Source organism: Trichomycterus rosablanca, chromosome 4 (assembly GCF_030014385.1).
Source record: "Trichomycterus rosablanca isolate fTriRos1 chromosome 4, fTriRos1.hap1, whole genome shotgun sequence".
NCBI lineage: Eukaryota > Metazoa > Chordata > Actinopteri > Siluriformes > Trichomycteridae > Trichomycterus > Trichomycterus rosablanca.
The window spans coordinates 56,256,376-56,273,884 of record NC_085991.1 but is presented as its reverse complement, the minus strand read 5'-3'; the positions used below and the strand labels follow the sequence as shown (position 1 = coordinate 56,273,884).

Here is a 17,509-nt window from a genome sequence, read left to right as displayed (position 1 = left end):
TTCAACATCTTCCATTCCATACATACACACATATATCCTATTATTCTCCACTCACATTCTCTCTAGCACATAATCTCACTGAGCCCTCTACAGGGGAGGAGCAGTAATACCTGACAGTGCACAGTGTTAGAGTCCATCTCAAATGCATGTAAATCTATAAACACATCTCCCCCGTTACTCATGAAAGCATTACTCCATCATTATGAACTTATTATTTCTTTTCTGTAATGAAACATTACATAGGAACAATGTTGACACAGGAACATGGAAATAAAATTTTCTATCCTGTATGTCCAAAAATAGTAACAACTGTAACTGTAAGGTTGATATAAGCTAAACAACCTCTTCCAGGTTCTACTCTTAGGAAAACGTTTTTACAAACATACTATATTTTAAAATCAGCATTTACAGTGCTTGTACTAAGTTATAAATTAACCAATGTAATAAGCATATTTGTCAACAAAAATAAGGCTTCTGTAGCCAACATAAACTTTAACTTAAAGCATTAAACAAAGGTGAATTTATCACATCAAACCTCACAGTGTAATAACTGAAATTTCTGATACTGTTAGCTTGGCTCAATTCTCTTTTGTATTATTTGCATTACATGGCAATGACCCATTTCTTTACATTTTACATTCTCTTTTTTTCTCTTTAGGGCAGCGATCCGCCTACACCCTTTACATATTTTCTTTCTGTTGCTCTTTTTATGTCATCACATAGTCTTTAGTCCAAGCTGGTGGTTGTCCTTCTCTCTGACGAGTGGTGTGTCTTTCCAAAGTCTCTGTTGGACTGACATTTTCCTCTGCTGTACCAGCTTATGACGACCCTTCCCTTCTCTCTGGGCAAAGAGAACTCTGTTAAAGCGTTCCATGCAGCCATTAGCTTGAGGGTGGTAGATGCTCGTTCTAATGTGTTTGATGCCTCTTTCTGTCAAACACTCAGCAAAAACAGATGATGTGAACTGTGAACCATTATCTGTTGTTATGACACAGGGGTTTCCTTCACGTGCAAAGATTGAAGTCAGGAATTTAATGATCGTGTGTCTAGTTGCATTTGCAGCAAAGCCTACTTCTGGCCACTTGAGTAATCAACAAGAGTGATGGCAAATCTACAATCATAGACCCCGCATTTAAACTGACCTACTATGTCAACAGCTACATTCTGAAAAAGGACCTCTTGGAAATTCAACAGGTTGCATTGGGGTAGGAGGAGTGTGGGCTGTTTTGTCACATGACTGACAAACTGTGCAGGATGATAGAACTTCGTGGACTAGTTCATCCACCAGCTCTCTGAGGTGTTGTTTTGTACGAACTACACCCTGATGCCCTTCATGTGCTAGGTGTACTATCCTCTCTCTAAGAACTTTAGGAACAACCAGGCGTGTACCACAAAAAAATCAACGGTGCATCCACAACTAGTTCATGTCGCACTAAGAAATATGGTTGCAACTCACTTGAAAGAGACTTTTTCACCTTTGGTTATGAAACAATGACCTGCCGGACTTGTTCTAATTCAGGACAGTCTTCACATTCTGCTTTGAAGTCAGACAGTGGTAGTGCAGTTAGGAGTGGAGAGATCTCTGCTATCTCTGTGAATAAATCATGCTCTGAATCCATTGCAGTGCTGGAGTCATTGAGGGGAACATGTGAGAGACTATCTGCCATTACATTCAGGCTATCAGGGTGGTACTGCACATCATACTGAAAACACATGAGCCTAGCCAACCATCTTGCAATCCTCATACCTCATAATCATAGAAGGGTGCCGTACGTCGGAGGAGGGTTCTGGTGCCTGGCCAGCCAAGGGTGCTCTTCTTTCGCACACACCTAATTTTGCGTATAATAGGGAAGTGCCCATCAGCTTGACAGAGACTCACCTGTGGAGTGGACGCACTGCCTGGGAATTTTTCCTGATCAGTTAAACTTCTGCCAAAAACTGTACGGGCTCCCCAGTTTTAAGACATGGTGGAATGAAGAGTTAAAATAGCTGATCAGTGAGGTGGTTCTTATTCTTTTATTTTTTATATGTGTTGCATAGACTAGTATTGTCATTTGTGTGCTTTATGTGTCATTTATAGTATTTTGCTTGTTATTGCTCATTATTGATTCCTGAAAGCTTATGTCCTGTTTTGAGATTTCAGTTTAGTTTTCAGTTGAGTTTAGATTTTACTTGATACTAGTTTTGTTCAAGCAAAACAAAAATGGATGTTCTTATAAATGTTTTAAATAAATACTTACGTGGTTATGAGGATAGATCTAAAATATCTGTTTCAGCATCCGACTGGTTCTGTACAGCTTTAAACAAATGTAAGTATGTTTTATTTAATTAGTTAAAATTGTAATATTAAAACTGTAAAATCTTATATACTACAATATTTACTTAATTGCTGCTGCACAATTCTAGTTTGTGGATTAACAATCCCCACAAACTTTTCATCGTCGGATAGAATTATAACATCATCTAAAAAAAATTAATAATTGTAATACAACTAAATTTAAAAAATAGAACAATTATAAATAAGAATTGAAGTTAACATCTTACAGGATGCTGGGCAGACTGACTGCTGGATTGAGAGGAACATAAAAAAGACCTCTTATGTTTCCCCCCAATATTCCATAGTATGTTATCTAATAAGAGAGGTTTATCTGTGTAAATGAGGTGTATCTTTTCAAATGAAAACAGACTTATACATGCTAGTTCTTTTCAATGAATAACATATTAATACAAGAAAAAAAGAACTTATGAATAAATACATTCAGATTAAACCGATTGCAAAAGTTCAAAAGTTGCCCAAAGATGAATGTTTTCTTACCTGAATCCCTGGTTTTAATGTAAGGATGGTCTCTGGGTTACTTGAAGCTTGAAGTTCTCTGCTGAGGACTGGCATAAGTAAAAAGCTGGTGATTACTAAAGCAATAAGCCACGGGAGGCCGTGCGTTACTGTGATTTTAGCACAGGGAATGACGTTTTTGACTAAAACTTCTTTCCCGTGCTAAAATCATAGAAGTAACGCACGGTCTCGAGTGGCTTATTGCTTTTATAAAATGGCAGTCAACATAAAATATAATAAATACAACAATGTTTAATTCATAAATGTATTTATTGTGTATAAACTTACAATAAAGCATTCTTCTGCGACGCAAGGTAGTTCGATTAACAGTGTTGCTAGGCAACATGAGGGCGAAAATAACATTAACTTTTTCTATTCAGTGGCATATTAATATGGAATGATGTGAGGTGGTCCTAGGTGTGCGTTTATCGGGGATTTTACAACGGCTTCGAACGCGGCTCAGCCAATCAGATTTTAGGACCGGAACTATCCGTTTTATAATGAAGGTTTTTATACAGAATTTAACAGTTACTCTTTCGGTTCATATCTCCCCCATGCTGAATAATGACACAGGAAACCAGATAGGTTCAAACAAGTTTGAGCGGTGAAAGGATGAAGACACAGCTGACTGTAAAGGTTAGCGAAACCCAAGCCCGGAGTGGCTAATCGGGAGATTCGGGAGGATTCCCGATGGGCCGGCTCATGTCAGTCTCGAGTTTGGGCCGGTTGGGAAAAATAATTTTGACACATCTGTCACTTTTCTATTTTTCTTCTTGCATTCATTCATCTGACAGCGCAGCCCCTACATCACAGTAGATCAGATGGGTTCTACCATCTGAGGGAATCCCCCCTCCCAAAGTTTAAGTTGGTTTGGCCCATGAGGCGTCTTTTCTGGAGCGCCGGTAAAAGTAAATAGCGCAAACCATCAGTCGGACTCGGTGGTGATGGAGGGCAGGAAGAGGCCAGGTGGAGCCGAAAAAGAAAAGGGGGGTTAGAAGAACATGCTGCCAAATTAACAGACTTGTTTTTCAGAGGACAGACCCCATGCAGCCGGTAAAGAGAGAGATGGACATTTGCAATGTCAACTTAGCGTAGTTTATTTTGTAGAACCCAATACACACCATTAATCACAAATATCCAGTTTCAAGCTGAAAATAATAAACATAATTTGAAGTGTAATATATTAAATAGCCTAACTCATTAATGGAATGTTTTTGTTCCGACGCTACTGTACTGATGATCCATGACTACTGAAGGGACAGGTAGAGGATAGTCTCACAGAGTTATTTAAACTAAGATAGTTATTTGTAATGTAAAATATAATGTGGAGAATATACATGATATATGTTAAATTGTTCAGACAGATGTCAGCACGATAGCCTAATTTATTTAAACAAATGGAGACAATTAGCCTAAATCACTATCAATTTTACACCATGTTATGTTCATGTTATGTTATTCAGCAAAAGAGGCTAACCTATAATGAAATGGTTTTTTAGCCTCAGAGCAGCAGATAAGCCATGTCTCATGTCTATAGACAATGACACCGTTATTAATAAAGTTACAGAAACCAGTGCACTACTTAGGAGGCTATTGATGCTGTAGGTAGCCACTAAACATGCGTGTAGTGAAGCTACTTAAGAGTTTAGTGTAAACCTAACAATAGAGCACCTCTCTGCTGGGAAGACATGCGATATTAATTTCAAATTATTTTTATTTCAAATTTTGCTCCGGTACAAATGTGTACATTTTTTTTTTACCTTTTAAATCTTTATTTGATTTAAATTTGAATTGAACATGTTTAAGTGAAGTGTTTTCTGTTATATACCCAATAAAAAGGCATTGTAAGAGCTAGCTGCTGTTTCATTTATTCAAATTTCTCCTCCATGGAAAAAGTGGGCCGGGTTTAGGCATAAAACTCCCTGGCTGAAAAAGGGGCCCACTCCGGCCCTGGCGAAACCTAAGGAGAGCTGTGAGGAGGTGTCACTTACTTATTTATTTCATATTTCATTTATTATTATTGTTTTATTTCTTTAATATAGTATTATAATTAGTTAGCATTAAGCAGTTGGAGCTAACTTAAGGTCACTAACTAGTGTGTGTGTATGTATGAGATCTGTGTGAGGGACGCATCACTTACTTAATTGTTTTATTTGTTTGAATGTATTTTACGATGCTTTTAATCAATTGTTTTAAGAATTTTGTCTTTTCAGTAAAGTTAGAAGCATGAACAGCGTTTATGACCACGTTGAGGAAACAAGACGCCTAACTTATTATTATTATTATTATACACATTTCATCGGTCACCATTACTTCCACCCCATCCCATAAGGCGGTTCATGTTAGATGAACTACCTGATCTACGTCGATTATGTTGTTGTTCTAAATGGCCTCTCTGATTAAGAAACGATATTCTTTGCACAGCCACCATGTTCATCACACAAGTACTAGTTATCCTTACCTAGGTTACTTATCTGTGCAGATTATTAATCAGTCAGTTTGATAAGTTAGGTTATAAGTTTAGTTGGCCATTTTGTTTTCTTTACTCTGTAAAGTATAAATTTATTGATTTACTTCTACTACAGCTACTGTTAATATAACACGAAAAAAGCATTTCATTATAATCATGTGAACATCAGCAAATGATCTCATGTACTTCAATAAAAGATACGAAGGGGTCAGACTACTCTTAAATTTACAGACGAGTTTAAGTACATTAGTTACGAACAGGGCCGGAGTGGGCCACTTTTACAGCCAGGGAGTTTTATGCCTAAACCCGGCCCACTTTTTCCATGGAGGAGAAATTTGAATAAATGAAACAGCAGCTAGCTCTTACAATGCCTTTTTATTGGGTATATAACAGAAAACACTTCACTTAAACATGTTCAATTCAAATTTAAATCAAATAAAGATTTAAAAGGTAAAAAAAAAATGTGATAAAGATGAAAACATATTCACATTTGTACCGGAGCAAAATTTGAAATAAAAATAATTTGAAATTAATATTGCATGTCTTCCCAGCAGAGAGGTGCTCTATTGTTAGGTTTACACTAAACTCTTAAGTAGCTTCACTACACGCATGTTTAGTGGCTACCTACAGCATCAAAAGCCTCCTAAGCAGTGCACTGGTTTCTGTAACTTTATTAATAACGGTGTCATTGTTTATAGACATGAGACATGGCTTATCTGCTGCTCTGAGGCTAAAAAACCATTTCATTATAGGTTAGCCTATTTTGCTGAATAACATAACATGAACATAACATGGTGTAAAATTGATAGTGATTTAGGCTAATTGTCTCCATTTGTTTAAATAAATTAGGCTATCGTGCTGACATCTGTCTGAACAATTTAACATATATCATGTACAGTGTATCACAAAAGTGAGTACACCCCTCACATTTCTGCAAATATTTCATTATATCTTTTCATGGGACAACACTATAGACATGAAACTTGGATATAACTTAGAGTAGTCAGTGTACAACTTGTATAGCAGTGTAGATTTACTGTCTTCTGAAAATAACTCAACACACAGCCATTAATGTCTAAATAGCTGCAACATAAGTGAGTACACCCCACAGTGAACATGTCCAAATTGTGCCCAAATGTGTCGTTGTCCCTCCCTGGTGTCATGTGTCAAGGTCCCAGGTGTAAATGGGGAGCAGGGCTGTTACATTTGGTGTTTTGGGTACAATTCTCTCATACTGGCCACTGGATATTCAACATGGCACCTCATGGCAAAGAACTCTCTGAGGATGTGAGAAATAGAATTGTTGCTCTCCACAAAGATGGCCTGGGCTATAAGAAGATTGCTAACACCCTGAAACTGAGCTACAGCATGGTGGCCAAGGTCATACAGCGGTTTTCCAGGACAGGTTCCACTCGGAACAGGCTTCGCCAGGGTCGACCAAAGAAGTTGAGTCCACGTGTTCGGCGTCATATCCAGAGGTTGGCTTTAAAAAATAGACACATGAGTGCTGCCAGCATTGCTGCAGAGGTTGAAGATGTGGGAGGTCAGCCTGTCAGTGCTCAGACCATACGCCGCACACTGCATCAACTCGGTCTGCATGATCGTCATCCCAGAAGGAAGCTGACGCACAAGAAAGCTCGCAAACAGTTTGCTGAAGACAAGCAGTCCAAGAACATGGATTACTGGAATGCCCTGTGGTCTGACGAGACCAAGATAAACTTGTTTGGCTCAGATGGTGTCCAGCATGTGTGGCGGCGCCCTGGTGAGAAGTACCAAGACAACTGTATCTTGCCTACAGTCAAGCATGGTGGTGGTAGCATCATGGTCTTGGGCTGCATGAGTGTTGCTGGCACTGGGGAGCTGCAGTTCATTGAGGGAAACATGAATTCCAACATGTGCTGTGACATTCTGAAACAGAGCATGATCCCCTCCCTTCGAAAACTGGGCCTCATGGCAGTTTTCCAACAGGATAACGACCCCAAACACAACCTCCAAGATGACAACTGCCTTGCTGAGGAAGCCGAAGGTAAAGGTGATGGACTAAACCCAATTGAGCACCTGTGGCGCATCCTCAAGTGGAAGGTGGAGGAGTTCAAGGTGTCTAACATCCACCAGCTCCGTGATGTCATCATGGAGGAGTGGAAGAGGATTCCAGTAGCAACCTGTGCAGCTCTGGTGAATTCCATGCCCAGGAGGGTTAAGGCAGTGCTGAATAATAATGGTGGTCACACAAAATATTGACACTTTAGGCACAATTTGGACATGTTCACTGTGGGGTGTACTCACTTATGTTGCAGCTATTTAGACATTAATGGCTGTGTGTTGAGTTATTTTCAGAAGACAGTAAATCTACACTGCTATACAAGTTGTACACTGACTACTCTAAGTTATATCCAAGTTTCATGTCTATAATGTTGTCCCATGAAAAGATATAATGAAATATTTGCAGAAATGTGAGGGGTGTACTCACTTTTGTGATACACTGTATATGCTCCACATTATATTTTACATTACAAATAACTATCTTAGTTTAAATAACTCTGTGAGACTATCCTCTACCTGTCCCTTCAGTAGTCATGGATCATCAGTACAGTAGCGTCGGAACAAAATCATTCCATTAATGAGTTAGGCTATTTAATATATTACACTTCAAATTATGTTTCTTATTTTCAGCTTGAAACTGGATATTTGTGATTAATGGTGTGTATTGGGTTCTACAAAATAAACTACGCTAAGTTGACATTGCAAATGTCCATCTCTCTCTTTAACCGGCTGCATGGGGTCTGTCCTCTGAAAAACAAGTCTGTTAATTTGGCAGCATGTTCTTCTAACCCCCCTTTTCTTTTTCGGCTCCACCTGGCCTCTTCCTGCCCTCCATCACCACCGAGTCCGACTGATGGTTTGCGCTATTTACTTTTACCGGCGCTCCAGAAAAGACGCCTCATGGGCCAAACCAACTTAAACTTTGGGAGGGGGGATTCCCTCAGATGGTAGAACCCATCTGATCTACTGTGATGTAGGGGCTGCGCTGTCAGATGAATGAATGCAAGAAGAAAAATAGAAAAGTGACAGATGTGTCAAAATTATTTTTCCCAACCGGCCCAAACTCGAGACTGACATGAGCCGGCCCATCGGGAATCCTCCCGAATCTCCCGATTAGCCACTCCGGGCTTGGTTACGAAACACTCATACATTTAAAAATGTTCTTAAGAACGAGGTTACAAACACACCATGTTTAGTTCTGTTCAGTTCGGTTCTGTTCAGTTCTGTTCTGTTCTGTTCTGTTTAGTTCTGAGCCCGATGGCGTTCCATATCACCGCCCTCGGGTTTTTGTCAGTGTGACGTCACGGCAGCGTGTAAGAAGTCCGGTAGTTTCAGTAGTTCGGAGTTTTGATGTTTTTGATCTTTAATCCGGTTTATTTAATCCTGAATTAATGATTTAATCCCATATAATCCGGGAACTTTCATCTGACTGGACCCTGTAATCAGATCTCACTGACTGGATCAGATCAGATTAGATCAGAATGGAGACTCACCTGACTGAAGATGAAATGGCTGAAGTGAAAAAGGAAGTAAGTTTATAAACTTCACCAAACTACCCAAACACCCACATTTATCTACATTATACATTATATTATTAACATTTATATACCAAAACTACCCAAACACCCACATTTATCTACATTATACATTATATTATTAACATTTATATACCAAAACTACCCAAACACCCACATTTATCTACATTATACATTATATTATTAACATTTATATACCAAAACTACCCAAACACCCACATTTATCTACATTATACATTATATTATTAACATTTATATACCAAAACTACCCAAACACCCACATTTATCTACATTATACATTATATTATTAACATTTATACACCAAAACTACCCAAACACCCACATTTATCTACATTATACATTATATTATTAACATTTATACACCAAACTACCCAAACACCCATATTTATCTACATTATACATTATATTATTAACATTTATACACCAAACTACCCAAACACCCACATTTATCTACATTATACATTATATTATTAACATTTATACACCAAAACTACCCAAACACTCACATTTATCTACATTATACATTATATTATTAACATTTATACACCAAAACTACCCAAACACCCACATTTATCTACATTATACATTATATTATTAACATTTATACACCAAACTACCCAAACACCCACATTTATCTACATTATACATTATATTATTAACATTTATACACCAAACTACCCAAACACCCACATTTATCTACATTATACATTATATTATTAACATTTATACACCAAAACTACCCAAACACTCACATTTATCTACATTATACATTATATTATTAACATTTATACACCACAACTACCCAAACACCCACATTTATCTACATTATACATTATATTATTAACATTTATATACCACAACTACCCAAACACCCACATTTATCTACATTATACATTATATTATTAACATTTATATACCAAAACTACCCAAACACTCACATTTATCTACATTATACATTATATTATTAACATTTATACACCAAAACTACCCAAACACTCACATTTATCTACATTATACATTATATTATTAACATTTATACACCAAAACTACCCAAACACCCACATTTATCTACATTATACATTATATTATTAACATTTATATACCAAAACTACCCAAACACTCACATTTATCTACATTATACATTATATTATTAACATTTATACACCAAAACTACCCAAACACTCACATTTATCTACATTATACATTATATTATTAACATTTATACACCACAACTACCCAAACACCCACATTTATCTACATTATACATTATATTATTAACATTTATATACCAAAACTACCCAAACACTCACATTTATCTACATTATACATTATATTATTAACATTTATATACCAAAACTACCCAAACACTCACATTTATCTACATTATACATTATATTATTAACATTTATACACCAAAACTACCCAAACACTCACATTTATCTACATTATACATTATATTATTAACATTTATATACCAAAACTTCCCAAACACTCACATTTATCTACATTATACATTATATTATTAACATTTATACACCAAAACTACCCAAACACTCACATTTATCTACATTATACATTATATTATTAACATTTATACACCAAGCTACCCAAACACCCACATTTATCTACATTATACATTATATTATTAACATTTATATACCAAAACTACCCAAACACCCACATTTATCTACATTATACATTATATTATTAACATTTATATACCACAACTACCCAAACACCCACATTTATCTACATTATACATTATATTATTAACATTTATACACCAAACTACCCAAACACTCACATTTATCTACATTATACATTATATTATTAACATTTATATACCACAACTACCCAAACACCCACATTTATCTACATTATACATTATATTATTAACATTTATATACCACAACTACCCAAACACCCACATTTATCTACATTATACATTATATTATTAACATTTATACACCAAAACTACCCAAACACTCACATTTATCTACATTATACATAATATTATTAACATTTATACACCAAACTACCCAAACACCCACATTTATCTACATTATACATTATATTATTAACATTTATATACCAAAACTACCCAAACACTCACATTTATCTACATTATACATAATATTATTAACATTTATATACCACAACTACCCAAACACCCACATTTATCTACATTATACATTATATTATTAACATTTATACACCAAAACTACCCAAACACTCACATTTATCTACATTATACATTATATTATTAACATTTATACACCAAAACTACCCAAACACTCACATTTATCTACATTATACATTATATTATTAACATTTATATACCACAACTACCCAAACACTCACATTTATCTACATTATACATTATATTATTAACATTTATATACCACAACTACCCAAACACCCACATTTATCTACATTATACATTATATTATTAACATTTATACACCAAAACTACCCAAACACTCACATTTATCTACATTATACATTATATTATTAACATTTATACACCAAAACTACCCAAACACTCACATTTATCTACATTATACATTATATTATTAACATTTATATACCACAATTACCCAAACACCCACATTTATCTACAATCACTGCTAAACTAGTTATTCAGTAGAATCAGATTGTTCATGAAACATGAATGCAGGGATGAGTTATGGTATCATGGTATCAGTGATCTCTTTGATCCATAACCCAACTGGTCTTGAGTACTGATATTAGCACCAATGAGTTTAAACCATCATGATTTATTATGTGACCAATAATCAGCTGATTTACTGATTTACATACATGTTACATATAATTCTCCCACAATGCTGTTCTGTTTCTAGGCTCTGGAGACTCTGCGTCCGTACCTGGTTGAGAAGCTAATAGCTGAACGTCATTATGACTACCTGCGTTCTAAGAAGATCCTGACGCGAGAGGACACGGAGGAGATCAACTGCAAGTGCACACGGGGGAAACGTACTGGAAAACTACTGGACATCATATCCGAAAACCCACGCGGCCTCGATACGCTCATCGAATCCATTCAGCGCTGCAGAACGCTTAATTTTATCATCGCTAAAATTACTGACGAAGTGCAGCGCATCAAGAATGCTAAACTGGAGGCGTTGAGAGGTAATGCTAACAATAAATGAGCTTAATTAATCAACAAAACGCAAGAAACTGCCACTATAGCCAGCTAACAAATGCTAGGTTATCTTTTAATACCCCAAACATTTAATTGCATAACATGCTTAAAAATACACCCACCCCCATTCCCCTCATCTCCCCCTGTATGCAGGGCTGAGAATCTGAGGCTGAGCTTTTAAGACTGAACTTCCAACCATTTTGGAAAAAAATCAACCTACATTGGATTGATTTTGCTAACTTAATACACTAGAGGTGAGGTGATGTACCTTACCTTTAGTGTGTGTCGAGTGGCCCCAGCCCTTAGTATGTTTTTCTGTATGTGGCCCTCAGTGTAAAAAGTTTAGACACCCCCGCTATAAACTCATAGCAGTGTTGGATTGGTTTGTGTTCATAAAGATTTTGGGGTTTTTGGGATGAAGGAGTTGCAGTCGTAGCCTAGTGGTTAAGGTACTGGACTAGTAATCAAAATGTCTCTGGTTTAAGCCCCAGCACTGTCAGGTTGCCACTGTTGGGCCCTTGAGCAAGGCCCTTAACCCTCAGTTGCGTAGACAGTATACCGTCACAGTACTGTAAGTCTTAACTGTAACTGTTCAAATTTAAAATCCTCAAACTGCTGTGAGATACGTTATAGGTGAATGTAAACCTTTCATTCAAATAAAATCATTTAGAGAATATGTGGGCGGGGCTTCCTGCTGATAAAACTGTGATGTCATGTCTGTGTGTGCAGCGGTGGGCGTGTCCAGCTCGACGATGAAGGGTGCATCCGGAGCCGGTAACGACCTGTCGAAGGCAGAATTCTTCGACTACCACAAGTTCTCGACTATCTGTCTTCATCCTGAGGGAGAACGAAGCTCCGCCTCCTCTGTGACCAGCAGCTCTATGAACCTATCGTGCACCCCGGGTCGTCAGAAGGGGTCAGATAGCGGCGCTGCTGCTAGTCTTAACGTCGTTTCCTCCACGTCATCGTGCCTTCCCAAACCTGGTGATCCTGGGGCTCCGCCTCTTCCTGATGACATCACTACAGAAGAACAGGATCAGGACAGTGTAGTGTATGAAAGCACAGGAAGTAGCGGGGATGCTAACTTCCTGCCGCTACGCTCACGTTCCTTGAACCCGCTTGTCGATAATATACTTTGAGAGGCGAATGGATCGATTCCCACTTCCTGTGTTCCAAGGTTTCTTTTTCCACTACGTCTCATGAGTGAGCAATACAGAATAGTTTATAAATAATTCATTAGCTTGAATACATCGTATCGAATCTCAGCTCTACCTGCCGGCTAAGGCTGAGCGGCCACATGAACAACGATTGGCCTGTTGTTCAGATATGGGTGGGACTAAGCCGGATGGGGTCTCTCTTTCTCATGACCGGTGCAATTACGACCTCTGTTGGCTGATTGATGGTGCCTGTACAGAGATTAGAAGAGAGTGCTGTCAGGGTGTGTCTCTCCGTACACAACGCTGAGCTGCACTGCACTCATCACAGTGTAGGTGACAAGATGCATACGGCTGCTGCCCACGTGTCGGAGGGGGCGTGGGTTAGCTTCGTTCTCCTCAATCAGAGCGGGGATCGGCATTGGTGGAAAGGAAGCATAATGCAATTGGGAAATTGGACGCCCTAAAAAGGAGAAAATGCATAAAGAAAATAGAAATAATTAATTCATTAGATAAGAAACAATGCCAGTAAACACAACTGTGAGAATAACGTTTAATTCAAACATGTAACCAAAATGCAACTAAACTTTTAACTAGAACTGACATGACGCATCGCATCGACCACCAACCGACCCTCTATACCACACGTGTCAAACTCAAGACCCCCGAGAGCTTAAAAGACTAAAATACTCTGTAAAATCCTACATAAACTGCATCTCCCACAATGTATGCTGATTTAGTGACCTGCGAAGTGACCGCATCCCACCACTAGATGTCAGTGTTTTCACATCAGCATTTAACTGAGGCGGTTTTCCAACAAGTGATGCTGAGAAATGTTTACAATTAATCCAGAAATGTACAAGAAGAGAAAGCGGTGCGTCTCTGGTGTTATGAGGCGTGTCTGTGGTAAAGGAGAACGATATAAATGTAGATATACGTTATAAATATACAGAATAAATTTGGCATTTTGACACCAAACACAGAATTTAACCTCCAAGAAAAACAACAAATTGTCCAAGAATTAAATGGCGACTGTAATCACAGCGGGATGCGTTACAATCGGCTCTCTCGGTGAGAATGAGTTTGACACCCCTGATTTACACCTTCAGCCATATTAAAATCTCAACATTTTCTTCAGATGTGTTAGTCAATATCAGTAAATTAAACCAGAATGTAGCATCAACCATTATTATTATTATTTTTATTATTATTATTATGATTTTAAATTGTAATGACATGAAACTACAGATAGAAAGGATTTAACAAAGGGCTCATGGGAAGAGAGGAAGTGAAGTAAAGGAAGTGGTCGAGAGAAAGTGAACTAGGAGATCGGAACGAAAGGCAAAGTGTTAGACTAGTGGAGTTCCTCAAGGCTCAGTCTGAAGTTTCTAAACGGTCACAGGAAGCGTAAGTGCCCCCTGCTTTAATTCTGGTGCTTTTTAAGGGTTTTTAAATTATGAGCCAACTGTGTGGTCCTCACCACCTTCTATAAACAAACAGCTCTCACTGTGTACTCACGACTGTCCCAAAAATAAACCACAGTTCGGAGATCAGGTGAGAAAAAGTAAGTGCACCCTGTAAATTCATTAACGTGGAGACACTAACAGACTTTATTGTTTTGCTTCACTGTGTTTTTGCACCGTTGCTTCAGTTCACTGATGATTGATGTTTGAGGAACCCACAGCATCTGGGTTAAGGTCTGGACTTGGCCATTCCAACCACTTCTTCTTGATTTGTTCTTAAGCCAATCAAATTTGATTTTTTTCTTTGATTACTTTTCTGTTCTCAGTATCTGTGTAACAGTCAGTATGAGGTGTTTGTGGAGATCCTCTGTGTTTGATTTTTTACTGAACACGGTGCTTTGAATGATGACCAAACATCTCCAGTTTGGTCTCATCAGTGTGAAGGAAATTCTTCTGGACCTTCTGGAGCTTATGGATGCTGCCTACATTCCGTCTGGAAGTAAAACTTCTGGCTTTTTCTAAGAAACTTTTCATAAAAGCCAATTCTGGTCAGAATCTGATCTGTTCTAATGTGCTTACAGGGACTTATAGATCATGTGGTGTAGCTGACCATGGATTTAAATCGTTGCCACCTCTTAGCACTCCTGTCTTGAGGGCTCTCAGCCTGTAAACAGTCCTGCTTCCTGTAAAATGAATTTTAAAGTGTTTGGAGATGCAGACGCCTCATAACCCGTCCCAGATGGATGAGAACTGTTGCTTCTCTGAGGCTGATGTCCAAAAATTCTGTATTTCTAAAGGGAGTCGAACTTCTCGATGATAATCGAATCCTGGCTGTTACTGAGCCTCTGAATAGAAGTAAGAACATATTGAAGTTTGTTGTGGGGTGTTGTTACCTGAGGTTTTGGGTTAGTTAACATAGAATAGAAGAAGGGTGCACTTACTTTTTCCCCACGATTGTGTAGAAGCTGATACACAGTTAAACTCACTGAGTTTATAATTCATCCTGTGTTCCAAACTCAACCTCATTTTCAAGTCCTCCAATCACCATCTAAGTTTTGATCATCACCAGACCAACGCTGGTCCATGCTGGTTTCAGCTGAGGTCTTTGGTGATCCATCCAGATGTTTGTGTTGGTGTGCAGCTGGATTCTTCAGCAGCAACTAGCTTTAACTTACTGTTGAAGCTGATGGCAGCATAAAGAATGTGGGTGGGGTTTAGTGTCATAATAATGTCATGTGACTAATATAATGAAATATGATTGGTTCAGATGTTTGTATTTTATGGTGATGTGTATAATAGTGCTGAGTGCTGGACTGGTTTAACTGTGTAAATATATTGGATTAATGTTAAACGTTGTGTTATATAGAGCATGTATATGTTATATACAGTGCTACATGTTGTCGATGGTGAGGGAATTTTACAGGTTTTATTTGATGTATTTTATAATTGTTTAAAGGTTTTATATGTTTAGTGACGTATTTAATGTCCACAATAATGTTTATCATTTAGGAAATAATACCAAACCATGAATCCTGAAAAGTTGGGACAGGATCTGAAATGCTAATTATAACAGTAATCAGGTTTCTGTAAATCTTTAATCTTTTAATATATACTCCAACAAAAACAAATAATCAGCAAATAATCCATCATTAAAGAAACAATGTCAATAAACACAATCGTTCACAAATCTACGTTACAGTTCTAATACATTCAATAGAAGCCGAATGTCAACAACGCCAGTAAACGCCGCCGACTTCTCTGTGCTCAAGCTCACCTGAAGTGATGCACTGAGGAAACATCTGAATCTCTCAGATTCCTTCATAACCCTGACAGATATCTACACTGACCTCTAACAGTGCATCATCTTCAGTCCACAGATCATTAGGAAGGTAAATTACTCGGTATGGTGATAGAAACGTCCTGTTCCAACGAATGTTTATTACAAACAATAAACTTTATAAACAGTAAATATTGTTTGGGTTTCTGTTTTCAGTTTAATACAGAGAAAACACGACGGCGTATTAGCGCCACTGTAAAATATATATTTATAAGTTTTGATTGTGAGATTAAAGTGGAAATATTACGGCCACAGCTCCCTCACATGAGGGATGTTCATGATGTGGTAAAGTTCTACTCTTGTATCGGTTTCACAAATAAAGAAATCCTTGATCTCCTGCACATCAGCACCAGCGTGTTATTAGTGTAAGGAAGCTGAAACGGCTTTGCAGTAAACTGGGTTTATTTAGAAGAACGTCGCCACCGGTGCCAGTACTGCAACCAAGGCCCAACGTCTCATGGACTGGTACAATAAACTAAAGCTGTACAGCATCGCTATAAACGGTTGCACTGACGGGTTTAGTCGTCATGTCATGTGGATGGAAGCGAATACAAACAACCACCCAAAAATAATCACGGGTTACTGGATAACCACAGTAATGAGCATTATAGACTGCCATCCAGGTACTGAGACCCGAGCTTCTCTGAACTGACGATCCTACGACGACTGCTCACTCCACCATAATATTTCCACTTTATTCTCATAATATTTCCACTTTATTCTCATAATATTTTGACTTTAATCTCGAAATAATTTCAACTTTATTCTCAAAATATTTCCACTTTATTCTTATAATATTTTGACTTTAATCTCGAAATAATTTTTACTTTATTCTCATAATATTTTGACTTAAATCTCGAAATAATTTCAACTTTATTCTCATATTTCCACTTTATTCTCATATTTCCACTTTATTCTCATAATATTTTGACTTTAATCTCGAAATAATTTCCACTTTATTCTCGAAATTGAAACTTAAAAATATTTTTA

General features: G+C 37.4%; 1 protein-coding gene across 1 annotated transcript; it reads left to right on the top strand.

Moving 5' to 3' along the window:
• Positions 1-8,659: 8,659 nt before the first annotated feature.
• On the top strand, positions 8,660-14,459 carry bcl10 (BCL10 immune signaling adaptor). Its single transcript, XM_062994599.1, has 3 exons — positions 8,660-8,875; positions 11,764-12,052; positions 12,795-14,459. The coding sequence occupies exons 1-3, from the start codon at positions 8,828-8,830 to the stop codon at positions 13,202-13,204; spliced, it is 747 nt and encodes a 248-aa protein (XP_062850669.1). The 5' UTR covers positions 8,660-8,827; the 3' UTR covers positions 13,205-14,459.
• Positions 14,460-17,509: the final 3,050 nt, after the last annotated feature.